Source organism: Python bivittatus, unplaced genomic scaffold (assembly GCF_059951505.1).
Source record: "Python bivittatus isolate LINGU-HERP-01145 unplaced genomic scaffold, Pbiv_v1 ctg000850_np1212, whole genome shotgun sequence".
NCBI lineage: Eukaryota > Metazoa > Chordata > Lepidosauria > Squamata > Pythonidae > Python > Python bivittatus.
In genome coordinates this window covers 57,673,336-57,696,561 of record NW_028277112.1, presented here as the reverse complement: position 1 = coordinate 57,696,561, position 23,226 = coordinate 57,673,336, and the positions used below count along the sequence as shown (strand labels likewise).

Here is a 23,226-nt window from a genome sequence, read left to right as displayed (position 1 = left end):
ACGACAAGATTGAAGAATTGGCTAAACTGTTATCAAACTGGTAGAAAGCCAATCCTACTATCATTCCCATGATTTGGACTTCAATTCCCATCTACCTCTGCTAGCAAGGCCAATGGAAAGAGACTGGGAGAGTAGTATTTGTTTTATTTTTATTTATTCATCCGTTTTCAAGGCCGCCTGCCTCCTTAGCAACTCAGGGCAGCTTACAAATAAAAAAGAAAAACAGTACATAAAAAATATCATAGCTGACTAGAAGAATAGTATAAACAACTATAAGATCAAACTTAATTAATCAACCTATACCAAGGCCTGAAAGAACAGCCAGGTTTCTAGTGATTTCCTAAATGTCATTAGGGTGGGAACTTACGAACCTCTGGGGGGATGTTTGTTCCACAGGGCAAGTGCTGCAAGAAAGAAGGCCCACTTCCTATGTCCTGTAAGATGACACTGTTTAATCAAGGGGACCAGAGTGTACCAACCCTGCTTGATAGTACCATGATAAGTGGTCCCTCAGATAGCCAGGCCCTATGCCATGAAGGACTTTTAAGGTGATACCCAGCACCTTGAATTGCACCAGGAAGCCAGCTGGTAAACAGTGCAGCTTACAGAGTAGTAGGGTCATGGGAGCCATCGTTGTCCACAATGCTGCGTTCTAGACCAGCTGTAGCTTCTGGATGGTTTTCAACGGCAGCCCCATGTAGAACATGTTAGGGTATGCGTGACTATCTGACCAGGGTATGAGTGGCTATCTGGGCTAGGAAAGGGCACAACTGGAGCACTAGAAGTACCTGTGCAAAGGCCCTCTTGGCCAGTTGCCACCTGCTTTTCAAGCAAGAGCTGTGCGTCCAAGAGGAACACCAGATTGCACACAAATTTCGAATGGGGAAATGCAACCCCATTGAGAACTAGTAATGGCATATCCAAGAGGCCTAAATAAACACAGCAACTTGGTCTTGTCATGACTGACCCTGAGTTTGTACCTCCCCATCCAGACCCATCCAGCCTCCAGACACTGGACCAGGACTTTGATAGCATCATTTGACTGACAGGGGAAAAATGTACAACTGGATTTCATCAGCATATTGATAATAACTGACCCCAAAGCAACAGATGACCTCATCTAGTGATTTCATGTAGATGTAGATACAATATGTAGATATTAAACAGAAGGGGAAAGAGTGTCAAGTCCTGCCGCACCCCACAACTGAAGTCCAAAACCTTTGAAAAGTACCTGTTTATTTAACCCTTGGAGACAAAATAAAATAAAGTGCACCCTTTAATAGTTGAGGTGATGATGCAAAAGTTGCCCTCGTTGCTTCAGATATTACTGCCAGGAGTCCAGTAATAAATGGGGCCTTTCTACATACACACACATACACCAGCCACTATAGTACTTCAAAACACCTGGCCTTTATGTAGCTGGCTAAAGAAAAGACATGGATCTTCCACATGCACACCCTGATTGTGAAAGCAAAATTATTGTATGATGGCTCTGGGCTTCAGGGAAATAACCTTTCTAATGGTCCTTTCTAATCCCTTGATGACTTGAAGCAGGCTTACGAGAGACACTCAAGGCCATGACAACAGAAATTCTTTCTTGGGTATTTTTCAAGCCACTAGTAAATTGCAAAAGGGTTTCCTTGGCAACCTCTTTTCCTTCACTCTGGTGACTCCTTCTTGAGGAAGAATGAGTAACTATGATCTAAACTGCTATTGTTGATAGCTTTCATACAGGCAACAGCTGCAATCAATATCTTTGATCCATAAAGCAGGGAGCATTGTTACATAGTCATTCAGGATGATGCTACTCAAATATCATTAAGATGTTTCATAGTAATATAAGCAGCCGGGTAGTACTTCTGAATGAATGTTCACCAACAGTTTCTCAGGGATCCTGAGGCTAGAACTGCAGTCCCATATGACCGGTGGTAGACTGAGATTTGAGGGGAGACTATATAAACAGTGAGAGCCAGTTTGTTGTAGCGGTGAAGGTGCTGGCCTAGAAAGCAGGAGACTCTGAGTTTTTGGCCTCCCTTAGGCATGAAAGCCGGCTGGATGACTTGGGGCCAGTCACTCTCTCTTAGCCCAACCCACCTCACAGGTGGTTGTTGTGGGGGGAAAAGGAGGCAGATTACATATGTTTGCTACCTTGAGCTGAGGAAGGATGGATGGATGGATGGATGGATGGATGGATGGATGGATGGATGGATGGATGGATAGATAGATAGATAGATAGATAGATAGATAGATAGATAGATAGATAGATGAGAGGGAGAGAGAGAGAGAGAGAGAGAGAGAGAGAGAAAGAAAGAAAGAAAGAAAGAAAGAAAGAAAGAAAGAAAGAAAGAAAGAAAGAAAGAAAGAAAGAAAGAAAGAGAAAGAAAGAAATCTAGTAAGAATCAGTCTGCAGATTTCATAATCCAAAACTCATTATCTTTGCAACCATAGTACCTTGGTTGGTGTTCAGAGTGCCCTTATTCGGTTTTTATTTTCTTTGACTTAGCTCACAGTGGATGACCCACTAAACTAAACTCAACCCGGTGTATCAGCTGATCTCCAGTCTTAGCTGCCTAAGCAAGAAAACCTTAGAAAAACACAAGAAACTGTCTTATTTTGTTTTGGTATGTATTTTAAAATTCCTTAACAGTCTTAAAATGATTCTAGTCTTTTCCCAGTCTGACCATTGTTCCATATCACTCAAGATTATGCAAGATTTCTACAACCTGAAATCCTTCAAGTGTGTTGAACTTCAGTTTTCCAGATCCAAAGTTTGCATGGTCAGTTGATGAGATTTATGGTAAAGTTGAAATCACAACACAGCTGGAGGGCCAGAGCTTGGGGAAGATTCATACATCATAGTAGCAGCTCTTCAGAGTTTCTGACAAATGTTGCCCCAACTTTATCAAGTTGTACAGAAGATTGAATCAGGGAGGTGTCAGAGACTGAATCCTCCATATGAGAGCCACCAAGCCACATTTTCAGTGGTGATACCATAGGACCAGGACTGGGTATCAGCCCTTCAAGGTACACCAGACTAGGAAACCAAAGTTATGAATGCTAATACTACTTTTATTATAAGGTTACATTAACAGAATCTTGCAAGTCTCAAAGTGCCTCCCCTTTCCCTCCATATTCAAGAGAACTAGAGAGGGTCAAATCTAAGAAACCTTCTCAAATTATATTTCTGCCTTAGACTCACATTTCTTTTCTCTAACTGTTGTCTTGGTTGCAGCTCTTCCTCCTGTTCCTCAAGGTTACTCTTACAGCCCATTACATTGAGGAAAATCCAGGTTCAATCCCTGCTCCCCATAGACCTCCCCTTTGGGCTGGTTTCTCTTAGTCCAACATACTTCACAGAGTGATCCCTGTGGGGATAAAATTAGAGGAGATCTCATATAGAGTATCTTGGATTCTGGGAATTTTGGGAGTTGAAGTCCATACATCTTACAATTGCTGAGGTTGGGAAACAGTGGTCTAGACTACTAGCAACAAGTCCATGCAGTTTTCTCAGAAACATTTTCAGAAGTGGTTTACCATTACCTCCTTCCTAAGGCTAAGAGAGAGCGACTGGCCAAGTCATCCATTGGCTTTCATGCCTAAAGCAGGACTAGAACTCACAGTCTCCGAGTTTCCAGTCAATGCCTTTAATCACTACACAAAACAGGACTCTTGTTAAATTAGTTTTTATTTAAATCTAAGCATAACTAAAATGTAATTAATTAAACACACTGCAATTACACACTACTAATTTAATCATTTTTCCCACCGCGCTGACAATTAAAATACAGGAATTTGGGGAGGCATTCAGGAGGTCTTATGTAGCCCCAGGATTTGAGGCTATCAGCTCTGCTTTATTTAGATATAGATATAGATACATAGAGATGTGTGTGTGTGTGTGTGTGTGTGTGTGTGTGTGTGTGTATTACTCCTATCTGGACTGATTGACCAAATATTAGTACATTATCACCTGGTGGCTATGGCTTCAGATGGTGAATCCTTTGCAGATGTAAGCTCAGTTGTTCCATAGGTTTTACTTCTAGTGCATAACATTGCATATGAACAAATGAGCCATCACTGCTCAATTTATATAAAGAACTTTGTGAGTATACATATGTGAATCAGCTACTAAAGTCCCACTTTCCTTATGCATTGTGACCAAAAGGATGGGGAAGGCAAATGGCAGGTGTGTGATGTGATTAACACATAAATGCTGTGACGTATATGCTAGAATCAGGTATCAGGACATAGTACATAATGCCAGCATCATGCACATGTTGTTATTTTGGTATAATTGTGGTTTGTTCCAGAAGTTGCTGACCCAACTTCTCTTTTTCACACGTTGTTAAAAAGCATATATAACAAAAACATGATGAGAGAGAAGATCCACAAATTTGAGGCAGTTCAAAAAGGGGAGCTGCAGATCTCCAACAGGATCACATCAGAGGGTCAAAACGAAGAACTCAGTGTCTTGCTGAAATATACTGACCGTCTTGAAAGCTAAAAAGATGCCCCCAGAAGTTCTCAAGCTACTTGACCACCTGCTTTATCTTCGTTAGTGGTAGGATAGAAACCATGAATTCCACTGAACTTCTAACATAGCCTTTAAAAATAGTCTGCCCATCACTCCAGTCTCTGCCCTCTTTCCCAGCCATTTCTTAATTTTAAATTTGATTTGTGGGTTAGATTTTATTATTAAAAAGTGGTGTAATACTTCACACCAAATTCCATGTTGGGGATGATTAGAAAAGGCATATGAAAGAAAAGTGTCAATATTGTAATGCTTTTTCTGTTTGAAATGTTATGCACAGTTCTGATCAAAATACCTCAGAACAAAAAAACACCATCAGGGAACTGGAAATGGTAAAGAAAAGGGCAACAAAATTATTAAGAAATGTTAGGATGTTCCCTGTTGAGGAAAGTATACAATGTTTGGGGGTTTAGATGAAAATTGGGTCCTGGGAATAATATCATAATTAGGAATGAGAGAGAAATTCATTTAGTTTGTATATGAATGCGAACTTATCTAATGTCACATTTTTAAACCAATTAATTGAATGAAATTTAGTTATCCTTTAGCGATCGTTTTAATATGTTGTAGCTTGGCAATAAAATGTATATTATGAAAAAGCCTGTATAAAAATGGCATATATTTTTGAAAATGATGTTCCGAAAAGTATACAGGTGTTTGTTTTGCAAAAATGGTATATGTGAGCCCAAATTGTGAATGAAACTGCCCATGCTTGGAGAGAGATAAAATACACACACATCTTTATGCAATTAAAAAAAAAAAACTTAAATTCAACAAACTGAATCTGATAGATTCAGTAAATAAGAAACTAAGAGTAACCAGACTTAGGTTTATCCAGTTAAGGTGAATGATGGAAGGTTCAGGATAAAAAGATAGACCAATACACGGTGGCCATGTTTGGCTTTCACAAGGTGATTTAGCCAAACACTCTTCATCTTGTTGAGGCACAGTGCTGACATGATTGATTTGGTTGAGGCACTTGAGTTTGTGCCATCAGCCTCCTTCAGTGTCTCCAGAAGGGGGGACAGAAGCCTATTGGAAGTGATGGAGGAGAATGTTAGAACCACGCTTAGGGATGGGACAATTTTGCTTCGCTCTTTAGAGGCGTAGCAGCTTGTAAGGGGTGCTTTGCCCAAAGCACCACTGGCATAAAGTACCTCTCTGAAGTTTGCACAACCCTGCAAAATACTTCTTTACTCCATTCTTGTAGTAGTGCTGCTGTGAAGTGCATTACAAGAGGTAGTCAGTCAGCATGGATGGCTTTGAGAGAAGATTGGAGAAATACTTGAAAGATAAAGCTATCCGTGGTCACAATAGCTACATATTTCCTTTAGTACAATATGCAGTATTTCCTTTTGAAGTATTAAGCTTGTCAGAACCTGTTGCTAAGGCAACAGAAGGGTACTATTTTGTTTGTATCTTGCTTATATGAGCATCTGATTGGCCACCCTGGGAAAAAAGAGGCTGGGTAAGAGAGGCTGCTCTCTTCATCCAGCTGAGCAGGTCTGAGGTTCAACTGGGTCAAGAAATATTCATCTAACAAACTCCTGCCAAATCACTTAATTTTTCTCTGATCAGCTTCCATTTTTCAGTTTAATGCTTGAATTTCAAATTAGGGAGCCTACCTCACCTGGTAGGCTGAAAAGCAGCATATAGCTGGCTTCAGTTCCATTTCATTAAAGGCCTTCAACACTCAGGGCATATCTATCAGTGCACCCTCAACAATGTCTAGATATCCATTTAGAACCAGTCTTCCCCATCTGCCAAAGTAATGCTTCTCTGGTTGGTGCTTCATTTTTTAAAAAGAGATGTCCAGAATCAAGTCTTTTGAAAAGTATTGTCCTCAAATATGGAACCCTTTTCTTCCATTTCTATTCCCTCCCCACCGCCCGCCCAGTCTGTGGCTGAGTTCACACATACACAGCTAAGCCAGATATAATGGCTTGGTTTCCACACAATACTCAGTCATAAATGGGCTCACACTAAACCAAAACTTAATAAAATACAACATGACTTAGTGTAAGTATAAATTGGGCCTCTGTTTTATCAGTGATGAGGGAAATGTACTCTTGATCTATATTTTCTTGGAAAAAATAAAGGGCAAACCTGAAAAAGGGGCGAATCTGAAAGAGGTTCATAAGGATAAAAAAATTTAATTGCTTACGTTTATAACTTTGTTTTCCAAAGGAAAATTCAAGAGCAAAACCAAGAAAAACTTTACAAAAACACATATTCTAATAAAAATATCTAAAATCAAACACTTTATGTAAATGTATTTAGAAAAGACAATTCAATTTTCATATTTTTCACATGAATGTGAAAGACTGCATTAAGTGATACCATTTGTACAGTAAGAATGAAATGACCCAAATAAAGGACAAAAGTGGGTTTTTGAAAAATAAATAAATCTAAAGGACAGCTTTCTGAAGTAAAGGACTGCCCTTTATAATAAAGGACGTACAGTCACTGTTAACTAAGAGGCATTTTAAATCTGTTTTTAATTCCCATGTTCTAGAGTGGAGGCTTGGCCCTAAAACAGATGCAAAAAGGAGTCTCGGGGGGGAAAGCTACAAATCAGGGTTTTTTCCTCCCTAATTTAATTCTCTCTTACAACAGTTACATCAAAGGGATACTTCTGCAACATTTCCCTCTAACCTGGGTCACTTCAGACCCCATCTACTTACGTATAGAAGGTCCCGGTTTTAATCCCAGCGTCTCCAAGTAATATTTAAAACCCTCCTGTCCACCTCTCCTGCATGTTTTTCCTACCAGCCATTGATAATCAGAATTGACGGTACCAGTGCTGGGCAGAGACTGTCTCCTTCAGGTTTCCCTACCAGCTGTTATTCAATCTAATGGAAGAGAATTGGTATTCAGAATTTCTTTCAAAGGAGGAGATAGATTTGTGTGGGTAGAATCTTGGGATTTTGCGCTTATTTATTAGAAAGGTAATCAAGGTTGTGTGTGCATGGATGTCTGGTGTTTATTTGGGGTGTTGTTTTTTGTTTTTTGTTTTGTTTTTTTGGTGGTACAATCATCTCCTCTCCGATGGCCTACAGACTCTCACACTTGTGAAGGAACTCCTTCAATTGGATTATTCCTTCCTTCCTTCCTTCCTTCCTTCCTTCCTTCCTTCCTTCCTTCCTTCCTTCCTTCCTTCCTTCCTTCCTTCCTTCCTTCCTTTCGCTGTGCTACCATTTTGAATTTTGAAAGGCCATTTGTGCCTAGTTGTAGACAATATTGGGATAGATGAATCAGTGGCCTGCCTCAGCAGAAAATAGCTTTCTATGTTCCTAAATCAGTGACTATTAAGATAACCGAACATTTGAATTTTCACCATGATGCAAATTTTTAAAAAACCTGCCAAATAAAATAAAGTTTCTTTGGGGGTAAGTTTGATGTCTAATGGTTTCATGGACTTATCCGTGTAGTTTTCTTGACAACAATATGGGAATAGTTTATTTAGCCTTCTTCTGGGATGCATTTTCAACTTCCCCTGTCTATTCTCAATTCCCTAGAAGTCTCCTATCCAAGTACTAAACCAGGTCAGAAGCAGATTAATTTCCAGATCCAGACGAGGTCAGCTAAGTGCTAACCCCCTGATAGCACTGATGCAACGGTGAAGCTGAAAAAGTGTTATCCATTTGGTCATCTTCTTTTTAATCATGCCTTCATGAACTTTGAGTCAACAACTTATAGAAACCTGCATGTTGTTCCTCCCCACCATGTTATGAATAATAAAATGCACACATACAGTACGTTTCTTGGTGTCAATGATTTACATTATTATTTATTTAAAATATTTCTAGGTTGCATTTAAAGCCAAAATAAAGCTTTGCCTGATGAAAGGGGTGATTAGAAGCATATGGTTAAATCTAGTGAGCTTTCTGTCCTAACCAATAGCTGGGTTTCCTTTGCCTGCTCTCAGCTGTTTGAGGTAAGCCAGTTCAGAAAACGGACACTGCAAGGACTACTGGAATTCTACTTTATTGTTACAGGGTCTAATAATAGAACCTTGAAAACCTGTCAGAGGGTTTCCCTGTGCCCTCTCTTACAGCAAACCAAATCAAGGTGGCATTATCTTGGGTTTCTTTTTCACCCCTTCCTCTTTCTCAGAGCCAAGTTGTTATTTACTTAGCAGTTCTTGCATTCCTCCTTCAAGGCTATCTCCGTACTCCTCTGCCCCTGCTGATCAAGACCTGGCCAGATGAAATCCACCCAGTGGCTCTGTTTCTCTGCCCTCCCTTTGCCTTTGAGCTGAGGGACTTCAGCGTTGTTTCTGTTATGTGGTCCCCCCTCCCTAATTGTTGCTGCTCTATCAGCTATCCAAACCACTGCTCACAGCTGGAATCCTTACTGAGTCAAAGGAAACCAGTCAGTCAGCAATGTGCTCATGTCAGGGAACGCAGGGAGGATCTAAAGATGCTCAGCCTTATGCCTCACTGAATATGAACTCAGAGCACCATAAAAAAGATAAATGAAATTAGCATGAGTGACACGGACCAGTGCTCATTCTGCCTGCAGTTTTTAATGTAGTGTACTTCAAGCTTTAATGCTATGCCCTGGAGTACGCAAGGGTTTTTAAAAGTTGCTTAGCCTGACTTGGCATTCTTTTCCATAGTGCTGCATGCACTTGGTGTTCTGATATTTGAATCTCCTCTAGTCCCAAATTATTAGACAACTAAGAGATGTGATGGCCTTGCTTATGGCCAAGATGGACCATAACAGCTCCTCAAGTTGATCTGGTTTACATATTAGTAAAGAGTTATAGGAGGAAAAATACCACAATAATAGCAATAACTGAGGCTTCTGCAAATGTAATATTTTTACACCAAGAATGGAATGTATCTCCCATTTTTGTCACCTGATGCCCATTAGAATATGGAAGTTGACTAACCCTCTTGGGATGCTTATCCTTATTTGGAATATTTAAGTGTACTTCAGAACTGATATGTGTTCAAAGGTAAAGAAAGTTCATGTTTGCTTATGGAAGATTCTGCGTTTCAGAAGAAACAAATTTCCCATGTGTTAGAGGAACCTGTGTCTTGACGGTACTGAGGTGCAATTTGAGACATCCCTCACGTTTGGTCATTCTGGGGGGAGGGGGGCTTCTGGGAGGAGTTGTAGTTCAGCAACTTCCTAAAGATTATTTGCCCCCCACAATTGTTCAGCTTCTTAAAGTAGGTCTCAACTGTCACATTGCAAATCTGAGTTTCAGATTTCCTCAGATGAAGAAAACAGAAACACTGCTCTTTGAGAAAGAGACAAGTCAAAATTCTTGTGGTAGAAGAAGAACTGGCGTAGCACTTTGAATCCAAGCTGTCCCCATTATAATTACTATTGCTATGGCTGTTACTATTAAATTGTTATTATTCAGATTGGAACAGCTACTTTTTAATCTCTTCTACTGATTTTAGTTATCAAAGTTTGGGGTTTTTTGCAGTGCCTATAGACCTGCAGACCCTCAAGTATTTGAGATATAGTCCTTGGACTCCCACCAAAATTTTCCACTGAATAGTAATTTTTAATGTGTCAGGATGTTTTTTTTTTTTAAGTATAATATATGGTAAGTAATAACATTAACTAGGGCTGTGTGGTACTTCAGAATCAGGTCAGAAAAGGTGCTTCAGAGCATGTGGAAGTTGGAAAGTAACACCTGTTGCAAGTTGTTAAGGCAGCTGTGCCTTCCTGTAGTTATGTGGCAGCTGTGGAAAGAATTGTGTGATCCTTGAAAAAGATGCAGTCACTTTAAGAGTTGCAATATAGTTACTATATTCCCATTCCCCTGTGCTCCAGAGCATCTTTCTGGAATCAAATTCAAAGCACTCCATAGCCCTCATATAGGCAGGATTTAATTAATTTAGTTTAGTTTTGACTAAATTTACATTTGACCCAGTAAATCCATTAAACCCAATTTAATTTGCCATATCCCAACTCATTTATTGGTTTACTTAAAGCCCAGGAGTGGCCTTTGACCTAAAAACAGTGACCTCTGACCTATGGATAGAACATTTTTTTAAAAAATATACTGTATTTCTTCACAGAAGCAGAGGAATTTATCATGTGGTCTGAAAATATCAATGAAAGCCCTCAGGTGAAAGTGACAGCTTTGGTGAGTGATATGAATTTACACATCAGCCTATGCATGTGTTTTCCCAAATAATTGGTTGCTGTCAGTATTACATGAGATTATTTTTATTCTGTATTCTGTACTCACTAATACTCATACTCATTATGATTGGGATTTTGAACAAGCAAAAATAAGAGACTGCTTGTGAGTCATGTTTTATATGGTTGTTTTCTTCTTTAATCTGTCCAAGCTGTTCAAGAGATGAGTAAGATTCAACTGAAACTTGTAAAATATTATCAAATTTATCACCTAGGCTCAGCAATAAATCGCAGATCTTCGAACAATTAACCCTTAATTAACTCTTGGCTGCACTTGGCAAAAGACCCACAGATACAACTCAGCTAGTCTCGAATTTTACTGAAGTCAGGAACAGACTTAAACACAGCTGCTGATTGCCCATTGCAGTCAACACATACATATATACAGACAGTTAGGCTGGTCTTCTGATGACCTTGTTAGGCAGCTGAGATATATTTATATAATGATTCTTTTCAGCTTGGGAAGCCCTAAAATTATGTATATATTGATCTTTTAAAATGTATTTGTATTTGGAGATACTGAACTTTCCCTGTTTAAAACAGCAACAAATAGATGATATGTTTTTAATAGAGAAACATCACTTTCACTTTATCATCATATTCCTCTGGATAGCATTGATATCCAAAGCAATGATTTCAACAAATACTTATATTTCCATTTGTTTTTCACTGTTGTGTTCCAGTTGGGACTAAGATCTTTTCATAGCTTTGATTCCGCTCTGGTATTTTTCTTGTTTAAATATTTAAAAGTTTTTCTAGCTGTGATTTGATTACTTGTCTCTATGTTACTATTGTAATTACTATTTTGAGATAGAAATTGTGGGGTGCAATCTCTTGCATTGTTATCATCATTACATCTTACTTAAATGCCCCCTGCCCCGTTTTCCTGTCTTTCATACATGCATATCAACAGCAAAAGACAGGTGTTTAGACTCTTCTGTAGATGGTGTACGGAATCCTCAGTCCTCCAGATGTTGCTGAACTCCCAACTCTTAGCTTTCTCCATCATTCACAATGTTGTCTGGATCTGCTGAAAGTTGGAGATCAACCACATTAGGAGGGATTCATCTTCCCCACCTTACCTATATATTTATCCCTGGAAGAAACTTCCACTGAACTCAGTGATAGCCAGATCTTTAGGTTCCTTAAAGCAAAAATGGTCCATGAATAATCTTCGAATGATAGCCAGAAGACAGCAGGTTTTTTGGACTGCATACCTGCATACCAATGAGCAGATTGACAGGTCCCTATTTCTTCCCTCTGCTTTTCTTAAACGGTTGTTGAGTTGGTCCATAGTGGCTGCTGACCAAAGGAAAGACTTCAGTTACTATTGCTTAGCTACTCCGGCAGGAGGCAACCCCTTGGGTGTATTTAGATCTGGGTCATCATGTTTTTGCAATAATCTAGCCTCTGTTTCCAGAAGACTGCATGAGCTGCAGTTCGAAGAAGAAATGGGTAGTATATTGTAATGGTTTAATAACTTCATCAGTTGGGACGTATGTTAACTTATGTTTTGGCCATTACATCTTGCCAATACTCAATTTGATTACAAGAGACTAAGCTATCTTTATTTGTGTGTTTCCTGATGTTTCAGTTATAGTAGAGAAATCAAATCTGTTTCTGTGAAAGATCAGAAAGAAAGGGGGAAGATACAGATGAAGCATCCTTATATAGATGCCATATGATTGCCAACAGATTTTCTCCATTCCAAAGGCTGTATACACATGGAAGACACATGCTTTAGTCTAGTCTTCCTCAATCTGGTGTTCTCCAGTTGTTGGGATTGCACCTACCCAAAATCCCTGTCGGCATGGGAGCCCACGATCCCAAAACATGTAGAGGATACGAAGTTGGCAAAACTTCTGCAATCTATCAGTCCTGCAGGATTAGGCAGTTTAATCCTTTGAAATTAAGGGCACTCACTCTCTCCAGTCACTGATCTTTGGTTTTTGTTCAATAGTGAATTCAGAGTCCTGTAAAAGTTACTATAATCGTTAGGCATAATTTTACCAGTCATTAACTCTAATTGTGATGGCACTTGAACAATGAATGCTAGATTAGATGGATTCATATTAAAAGGTTATGTATTTCCTTTAAAGGTTTCAACAGGCTTATTGCTCATTAAGATCTCCAAGAGATTGAGGATGCATTACATTTTTTTTCTATTTTCTCTGTGGGAATGAAGAGGTATACCTGGAGAGGTACAATATCTGTAGTGGGAAAGGTTGGGGGGATGAGAATGGTGGTGCCCAAATCCAGGTGATTGCTGGTCCGGAATAGCGACGGATTAGGAGGAGGAGATATCTGAGAGGACATAGATGGCTGCAGGCTATTTTCCCATCTAGTCCCCCCTCCCTCAGATACGTGACACCAATATTTTTCTTTTCCTTTTCTTCATCTTTCCAACATATTCTCACTCACCAACGATTTGATCATGGATGAAGAAGGCAACCTATTGATTTGCCAGCTCAAGATTTCATGGCTTCCTATCAGATGAAAATGCCATCAGACCAATGCACGGGGCAGAGTATACCTTCATTTAGTTTTGCCTCAGGGCTTAAGAAGGTGGTCCAGATATTGGGAGGGGTTACTGTTACTTTGATGTCATGGTAACTCAATGTCAATGAAATATGGTCTCATGGCATCATCTCCCTTCTGCAGGGGTGGAGGAACCATTACAATAATTTGTTCCTGAAGACTTATGAATGCTTAATACTGTGGTAGAATTCCCAGTTTGTTTGTTTATTTGTTTGTTTATTTATTTGGCTGCCTGACTCCCAAACAACTCTAGGCAGCTTACAACTAAAAACCAACATATAAAGAATACAACTGACTGAAAGAGCAAAATACCAAAACAAAAACAATCAGACCAAAATGAAGCAAAGCCAGAAGGGGACTCCACAATCACCCTGCCCCCAGCCTGCAAAATCAACTGGGTCTTCAATAATTTTGTGAATAGCGTAAGAGTGGCAGCCACATGAATCTCTGGAGAAAGATCATTCCAGAGGGATGAACAGAAAAGATCCTGTTGAGATCCCTGATGATTTTTGGAATGGGGAAGCAGAACAGCCCATGGTTGCAATTACTCCAAGTGACCATTCTAACACTGAAGAGCCCAAGCCTCTCTCTGGTTTCCTGGGGAGCTCCAGGCAATGAAACAGGCCAGGAGACAGCTAGAACACTAGCGGTACAAGACTCACCAGGGAGTGGTCAGTCATATCTATTATGTAGTAATGAGAGCTGATAAGGTGGCTTATTTTGTGGCTGCCAGCATGGTTTTTAAGGTAGGTAAGGGTTTTCTGTCATCTGCCCAGAAAAAACCAGTACCGAAGTCCTCAAATTCAAATAGATTTATTTCAAAGATAAAATGTAATTTAAAGAGATTTGCAACAGCACTACTCCCTCAAACAGACGGTTCTTCACAAAAAAATTATTTGAATTAAAGCTAGGGGCCAAGTCTTAAACACTGAAAAATGAGAAGGTTTTCTTTTTTCTTTTTCTTTTTTTATCTTTATTGATGCTTTAAGGAAAGCTTTGTGACAGGGGAATCCAGCTCCCTGTCTTTCTTCTGGATAGCCTTTGGCGAAAAGGGTTTCACTCAGTTCAAGCGCTCTAGTGTGCCACAGAAAGAATGCTCAAGTATGTATTTTTGATTGAAGTCTAGGACACTGATCGTGTAGCTAAAGAGGCCAAGCTACTAAACCATAGCTGAGTTAAATTCTTGCAGCTGTTGCTTGAAATTCTCTCATAATGCCCAGAGGATTTTTGTCCTTCAAAAACTAGTCAGTGAAATATGATTATATAATAAAAGCCTACTAAATATCATAACCCCCTTTTTGTTGAATATAAAACTCCTCTTGTAGGTTTTCTCCTTTCAAAAATAGGCTGCAGTCCTATATGTAATTATGTAAATTATGTAAAATCCATTGACTCTGCAGGATATCCTTTGCAGTCATGTAAAGGACTGAACTGCGACTGACAGTGAAAAATGTATGGTTTATCTAAACTGAACCATGCCATATGATGTGTACAATTTATGTTATTTTGTTATTCTGCATTCAATATAGCCTATACTAGTGTAGTGGTTAAGATACTGTATAGAGTGTCCTGAGTGATTATTGGCAAGGTCTTTCTCTCTCAGACCAACCTACTTCACAAAGGAGCTGGCATGGCAATAAAATGAGGAGGCCACCTAATATACAACTTTGAGGTCTTAAAAAAAGGCAGAATATATATACAATCAATTGGACCAGTGACATATTATGCATTTCTTAGTTCCGACAACGTTTAGGCAGATCTTCTGTAGTAAGATTTTCTTATGGAAACTGCTATATTCCCAGCGCCAAATGATGTAAACAGTTTTTATACATCAGGCTAAACCATAATATGATTTGCTCAGCCATAATTGATCAAACCGTGGCAAAACATAATGGCTGGTTAATATTAAAACCCCGCTTTTATTCTGTGAGATAGTCTCTGTGCAACTGTTTGACAGTAAGAATATCTGTACTGGTCTTTTAAGGTACATTATCAAATAACCATATATAAAGTTTGCTCCAAGCCCTTATAGTATCAATCTGACCCGTTCTGCCCAATTGCTCTTGGCTCATTCATTATATATGTTCATATTAGTAAGTAAGCACTATGCATTTCAAAAGGAAACTTGTTTAATGAACTGACATCTGCAAATGAGCAATTGCCATATTTTCCAGATAGGTACCAATAACATAATTGCTAATGCTTTGGTCCTTGCATAGAACAGATGTCTCTTATACATTTCTATATAAAATTAATATTCAATTAAATTCTAGTGAACATAAAAATATAAGAAGAGCCCTGTTGGGTCAGACCAGAGCTGTAACTAGATCAGCAGCATCCTGTTTCTCATGGTGGAAAAACAGATGTTTATGAATCCCAAGCCCTGCTAAAGACAACAGCTTTCTTCAGCTGTTCCTCCACAATAAATATAAAGCAGCATATGGTCACTGATAAAATTTTCTTCCATAAATTTGGAAGAAGGAATCTTCTTCTTAAAAGGAATCTAATCCTTTTTGAAAAGACTCTGTACCTCCTAGCCATCACCACAGTTTGTGGCAGCAAATTCCATAAATTAGGTGTTATTTGTAAAATCACTTCTAAAACCTCCAAATCTTCTAAAACTATTGCTGACAGTTTTCACTTGCGAAGCCTATTATTTTATTGGAATTGATTGATTGATTGATTGATTGATTGATTGATTCAATCCAGTGTCGACTCTTAGCAACCACATAGATTTTCTCCAGGAGGATCTACCCCAACCTGGTCCTTGTCGCTGCTATAATTAAGTCCATGCACCTTGCTGTTTGTTGTCCTCTTCTCTTCCCTTCCACCTTTCCCAGCATTCATTGACATACTTTCACACAATGCTAAATAATTCTTTCCCCAGTATTTGGGGAAAAGAAGAAACATTTATTCTCTGATTTCCTCTGTGTACATGTATCTTACTCCTCTTGATCACTATTTAGATGTCTATTCCCACTTAGCCTTTATTCTCCTCAGGGAAATTTCTAGTATTATGGGGTCTAAATTATTTTAGCTTTTTGTTATAGGGAAGGTACATCTACTTCTATCTACTTTTTTTGAACCCACAGTTTTCTTTTTGAGATGGGAGCAACCAAAATATACTATGTTGGTACACCAGAGAATTCTAAAATATTTATTTTTGCTCCAGTGTGTGCCATTTTTCTCTTGCTTATACTGAAGTACATTTGCCATTTTTTGTAAGCCATCCATGTAATAAAGTGGCAGATGGAATTCAGTCTAAATGAGTTCAAAGCCATGTAGGAAACTAAAGAAAACCCACAGGTAGAGCTGCCTTTGACTTGATAAATCTAAAGAAGAAACAGGAATGATTTGGCTTAACAAAGTGTCAGCAACAGAGGAAAGGGGCCATTCCCTGGTCACCCCTATTACTGTAAACACCAGCTGCTCTTTTGCCTGCAGTGGCTTTTATGGGGACCAGCTGTCCAACGGAGGCATATGTCAGAAAGTACATGAAAAGAGACCACCTGTTCACCCATTTTGAAGAGGGCTGTTTCTTTTCCAGTACAGTTTGGGGACACGTGGATTCTTAATGAGCAGAATTGATAATATCCTTATTTGTATATCTCTTACAAGGTGGGTAGTACAAATATAGTACAATGCCTTATGTCATGTTTCACTTGCTAGTTGTATTACTTTGACCTGCAGGATGGTGTGTTTATGTTCCCCTCTTTATTTATATTTTTTTTTAATCCATAGATGTGAAAATTAACATACCAGAAGTTTTTGTCTAGACTCTGACTGATCTGCTAATTATGGATTAAAAGGAAAGATGTATTTTTAAAAAGGGTGAGGGACCACTGAAAAATGTGAAGTCCTTTACCCATATTCTGAAGAACTAGAGGAACAATTTAATTTTCTTTGTAAGGTTACTATTCTAAACATACTTATTCCACTTAGCAGGATTACCCTTAGGACAGCACTGTAAATATTATAGCTGGCAAGTAAACATTCCATATAGAAAACCCAAAGATTTCCACAGAACCTATTTAGTCTACTTATAGAATGATTTTGCTGACTCTTTCTCTATTACCATATCTAGATTGTCTGCCTATAATATTATATATTCCTGCATTATAATGTAAGTGTGAATTATGAACTTCACAATCCTACAGCTCTACTGTGTGACTAGATTCATTAGAATTTCATGTTAGTCACAAAGAATGACTAACACATTTCTGCAAATCTTAGTGTTCCCTTTTGCAAATTACCAGCTGAGAACCATTTCAAGAGAAAAGACTAAAAGGAGGGGAGGGACTTCAATTTCCCATTGCATTTGTTTTTAAAAAGTTAATAAATGAAAGTATCCAGGTTAAAAGGTATCCATTCTCCTTGAGAAATGACGTTGAAAGAAATAGTTGTTTAATACAGTTATTTTCCTGGATCAGACAGGTATGTATGAAGAAGCTCACAGCAAGACATAAATATGATGGACTCTCCTGCTCCTTGGATTCAGCAGCTGGCATTGAAAGGATTTCTGCACATGGAAATTCACTAACTGACATATAGCTGTATTATTCTATAACTTTCATGAATTTGTTAATCGTATTTGAAGCATGTTAACTAGCAACCAGCACTAATATGATCCACTGTATGATCCACTGAGGTTTAAAAGTGGACGGGCTCCTAATTAAGGTTTTACTTATTTCATTTCTGGTTAGATGCCTTTAAGTTACATGAAAGTTATACAGTATTCAGTTTCCAATATGGCAGCTATTTTGAATTTGAAAGACCACAGAAAATCTCATTAAAGACCCATGCGGGAGAAGCATGGCTCCATGCACACTAATTAATGTTTACACTAAGCATACCATGTGAACAGGGCCTATATTGCATTTCTATCAAGCTTTTGGTAGTAGTCTGGATTGGAAACAGTTAATCCTAAAAGCAAGTGTCTCAGAGCTCTGGCTACTAAGATTTATTAAGAAGGTTACATTAGGAGAAGCAATGGGAGGCAGTAATCTAGATCTGAATCATAAAAGCAACCTTCTGTTTGTACCACTGGTTAGTCCAATGCTGCATCATATGCTAACAGGGTTCGCATATCACCCTAAACCCTCATGTACTTTCTTTGCTTTTAGCAAGTCATAGCTTATTCAATAAACCATGACTAAGTGAGTCATGACTTGGTGTAATACAAGAAACCAGTCAAAATGTATATATATCAGCATCTCTATGTTTGCCTCCTACCACGGGGATACATGTTTTTCAGATATGAATCCTTAGTAAACAGCTATCATTGTCAATCACATGCTCTCCTTGAATAACAGATAGTATTAGTTTTGTAACTGAATTTCAACTATATTTAACTTGACTGAATCCATCTCAAATCAATCAACATGCATTGATTTAAGGCTAGTTGAAGCAGCTTCTTCCATCTGTTTACTCATTTTTAGCCACAGTATCGCAAAGCAAGATGCATGACACTAAGAACCTAACACCTTTTTAAAGGAATTTGAGACCACTTTGTTTCACTACTGCAGCTATTTTAAAATGCAAATTACAAGTAATGTGCAGGTTGTATTTAAATATACAAGATGAAAGAACACTTGATTCCTTTTGTGGTTTATTAATAGTTTCCTGTCTAATTAGTATTAATTGAATGCACCCCTAGTATAGGAAATAGGAAAATTGGAACACCAAGATGTTATGTTGTATGCGCCAAGAATAGCCTCATCCACATTTAGATTCATGGAAAGAGAAGCCATTCTATTAAATTTGCAAGGATCAAGCAGTTCACTTTTAATATGCATCTATTTAATTAGGCTGCTGTTTCTGGTTTAAAAAAAAAAAGACTACTATAACATGTAAAGATTCCTTCTAGTTGAGCTCAGCTCCTATGACTTCTTCGACCCGTCCACATAGTTTTTTGGCAACAATATAGAAGTGGATTGCATTGCCTCCCTCCGGGGTGTTCTTTTTTAATTCCCATTTTGGCCTACTGCACTAGTGTTCCCCAGAAGTCTCCCATTCAAGTACTAAGCAGGCCTGACCTTGCTTAAGTTCCAAGCCCAGAAAAGGACAGCCAGATGCTGCCACACGTGGAGACATTGCATTAACAAAAACCATATTACATTCAATATAATGGTCCTTCATACTTTGTGATCCATAAACTTCAGCGAATGGGTTTAAGAATAAGGAGTATAAAAGACTGAATTCATACATTATAATCTTCTGCAAGAAAAGCATAAGAATCCCTTTGATCAATTATGGGATTCCAAGCAAGAACTTAAAATTTCAGGCCCTGAGTTCCCCACTTTAAGAGATAACAGATAAGTGTTTAGGATAGGGTCAGAGATTAGTACAACTAAGTTTGAAAGGAAGATGGCATTTGTAATAACTTTGTAATGTGTTCATTTTAACAACACATGAGAATCCCATTACTAGAGGAAATACAGAACCAACTTAAAATTATCACTCGCAGAAGAACTGGATACAATGACTCCAGTGATTGCTGTTGAGGAATGTTAGGGCAGTGTCTCAATACAGCCTACAAATCAAAATTAGCTCTGAATTGAAATGAAGTCTTTTGGGAATGTTCTTGGGGAAATTGTTTTGGTATTAATAGATTCATATGAGTCACTCCAGCCAATGTACAGTAAGGACTAAAAGCAAAGTTAATGACTTGGAAGGACTTGAAAATGTTGAATAAACTTCTCGTCATTCTGTCTGATTGTTTTTCTGGTAGGATAAAGACTAAATATGTCTATCAGTTAAAGATGTTCTCAATAATGACACCTACACAGTGCAACTGTCTCTCAAGGGTTGCCCCCCTATCTGGTAAAGAATTTGGCTGGAGGGTAAGAGCCTTCCAGACTGATAGAGTTCCTTGGTTTTAAAAGAGCTTTTTAAAATTTTTTATTAAAGTTATGTTATTGTTATTATACATTTTAACTATATTAATTTGTAAGTTACATTACAGTTTCAGGAAAAGTGTTAGGTAAGTGTAATGAATTGACACATTCATTGAAGTGGGTGTTCATTTATTTCAGGGAATCTCAAACTTGACAATTTTAAGATGTATGAACTTCAACTCTTAGAGGTCCACACATCTTAAAGTTTGAGAAACATGATTTATTTGGTATCTTGTTTTTCTACTGCTGTTGATTAAGGCTAGAATCCTCTATCCGATTAATCTAAAAATAAGCCCCACTGAGCTCAATGGAATATATATTAGAGTAGACATTCTTAAGATTGTACTGTAAGAATATAACAACATATAATAATATAATAGTAAAGTATCTGGACAGCTGAATCAGTAGCAGACATTCTGTGGTCCTCCAGATGTTTCTGAACTTCAGCTCCTACTAGGGGAGGAAGGCTATGTGTGCTTATTTAGCAACACCTGGAAAGTCACATCACCCACCCATTACTGCCTGCTACTTGATGCAGTTACTATATATAATACAGCATCAACTAGAACATATAAAGGACAAGCTTACATTTGTTATTTCTGCTGAATGGCTTGGTATATTGTTTTTCTGGTTGGCCAGGGTTCCTTTTTTACTTGTATCTCCATATTTTGTTTTTCTTTTTTTTTATAAGCCACCCAGAATGGTTGAGGAGTTAGGTGGCCTCTAAATTTGGATAAATAAATAAATACTAAGTAAATAACTAAGTGATGCATTTGAATCTTGCCTCAACCATATTTTTATAAGATAGATTCAGGGTTAGGTTTCTCTCTCAGCCTGCAATGTGAAGATAGTAATACAATTCTACCTTAGAAAATTGTTGTAACACAAAATTACGAACACATTCAAGAGTTACAGAAATACATTCTTCTAGAATATAGCGCTACTCAACTTTAATATGTCTTCCTTCCTTCCCTGTAAAAAACAATGCTTCTTTTGATTCTTGAACAATGTTTTCCAATCAGGCACCTTCCAGATGTGTTGGGATTACAGCTCCCAGAACTTCCAGAACTGGCACTAGATCTGTGAGGCAGGCTGTCCATGACACGGAATCCACTGGGAAGTTCTCCTAGCAAGAGCTCTTACAAACAAACCAGATTCACCATAATATGCTGTAACATTCTTACTCAGCTCCCATTCATTTCAGTTGCATCATTTAATTAAATAAATAGGCGTGCATTGGATTGTTCACATTGAACAGCAATGTATTCTGGGCTGGCCCAATGTTGATGTTCAGTAATAGCCTTCCAGTCTGGTGACCTTAGTTCTGTTAGTCTACAATTACAACAATTAGGTTGGCGCCATAGGAACTGTACTAAAATATTCCTTGTAATAGCTTTGGGGAAACCTATTAAAAATAAAGTACTCTCTTAAGACATGGACTCTACCTTATACTTCATGCTAATTCCTCTTTTCTCTGTCCCATTTGTGGTTTTCACAGTAGTAATCCCATGACTGTATTTACATATATTTATCTGTTGCCTCAAAAGCCAAAACCTAACCACACAGGGTTGTAGCTTCATAGCCCTAAATAGTCTAGCTTTCTCCAACCTGGAGATCTCCAGAGGTTTTGAACTGCAACTTCCATCATCCTCCACCAGTATAAAGAGATGAGCAAGGAGGCTGGGAGTTTTCCTGCATTTCTGGTGGGCAGAAGGTGGACCTATATGTTTCCTTGAAAACACCTCCCGATATTCAGTGGGGTGACCTCTCTCCCGTGAAGAACGGTGCGCACTGTACCACAATCCCGTCCACTAGATCCCATCGACTCCATGGGGCCAAATAAATGGGGCTAGGATTAGATCTGGGCCACTAAGAGCGCTTTCTGTGCCCGCTCCCCAACCAGGCGGGAGAAGCTGCCGCTCTGTAGCTTTTAGCGTCTCTGGAATGGATGTTGAGGTAACCTGAGGAGGCCGCCTTTTTTCAACGCCCCCCCCCCCGCCTCTTTTTTAAGCGCGTCCTGCCGTGCGGCGAATGGGACGCGAACGGGGGCAGCGAAAGCGGCGCCCGCTCTGCTCCTCTCCGCTCTTCATTTCGTATTCCGTCGGCAGCAGAGGCGTGAGCGAGCCGACGAAAAGAGCAAGATCTCCAGCCGGCTTCGGTTGTCTCTCTCAATACAACTCGCCGCCTCCTTCCCGTCGCCGACGGGGGTGAACTGCCGCGCTGCAGCATCACTTCCCAAACAGATTTCCAGACTTGGAAGCAGCCCGCCACGGAGGAGGAGGAGGAGGAGGAGGAGGAAGCCAAGACGAGGGCCGGCTGCTCTTGCTGCTGTTCTGCGCTCTCCGCCCCCTTCCCGCGCCTTGACGCAGAGAGAGCGGAGAAAGAAACCTCGCCGTCGGGCTGAACCCAAAGGCGAGAGCGGAGAGTGGCGGCGGCTGGAGGAACCAGAGGCGGAGACCGAGGTAGCCGATCTTCTCCCCCCACCCCACCCCACCCCACCCCTTGGTGCCGAGGGCACCACTGCCCCGTGGTTCTCTCTTCCTTAGCACGGGCAAGAGTTGCGGAGAGAGAGGGCGAGTTTCCCCGCGCCGTTGCCTCCATCTTCTATGCGGGCAGCAGGCGGTGTTCGTGCGGCGCGTGTGCGAGCGAAAACGGCCGCTGCTTGCGGGGAGAGGGGGTGGAAGAGGTCTGTTCTGCCCCAGCTGGTTTCTGTGGCGGCCCCCGCCCAAGGCAAAGGTGGGGAGCGTTTCTGGGCGGCTTTTCAGGGGGGACGCCGCTCGGGGTTTTTCTCGGGGTGCCATGAAGGGGGGTGCTTCGGCGCCCTGCTCCTGATGCCGGCGTGCCACGGGATCTTTTCGCTGCCTCGTTCTGCCCAACGAGCCTGACTTGAAAATGGTCATTAAATGCAGTCATTCTGCATGGATCTGTACTCGGAAGGAACCCCGCCCCCTCCATCCTGGGGTCCGGCGGGATTTACTTCGGAGGAATTGTGTGGCGGACTGGAGCTTCAATAAGGCTGGCTTTGCGTGCCGACAGTCCAAGACCCTTTGCTTTAAGTCATCATCATAAAACGTGTTGCCGTATGTTTGCCTGTGG

The 23,226-nt window shown here is 39.7% G+C and overlaps 1 protein-coding gene across 9 annotated transcripts in view; it reads left to right on the top strand.

Moving 5' to 3' along the window:
- Nucleotides 1-23,226, top strand: part of PALM2AKAP2 (PALM2 and AKAP2 fusion) — a 245,073-nt gene that overhangs the window by 137,375 nt on the left and 84,472 nt on the right. For 8 of the 9 annotated variants that reach the window (XR_015793878.1, XM_088130330.1, XM_088130327.1 and 5 more), the window contains one exon: nt 10,573-10,640. Coding sequence is in view for 8 of the 9 variants with exons in the window: in XM_088130330.1 (XP_087986456.1) it covers nt 10,573-10,640 (68 nt within the window). In the remaining variant the exon portion in view is untranslated. The remainder of the gene's footprint in view (nt 1-10,572; nt 10,641-23,226) is intronic. The other variant, XM_088130332.1, reaches the window with a different exon arrangement.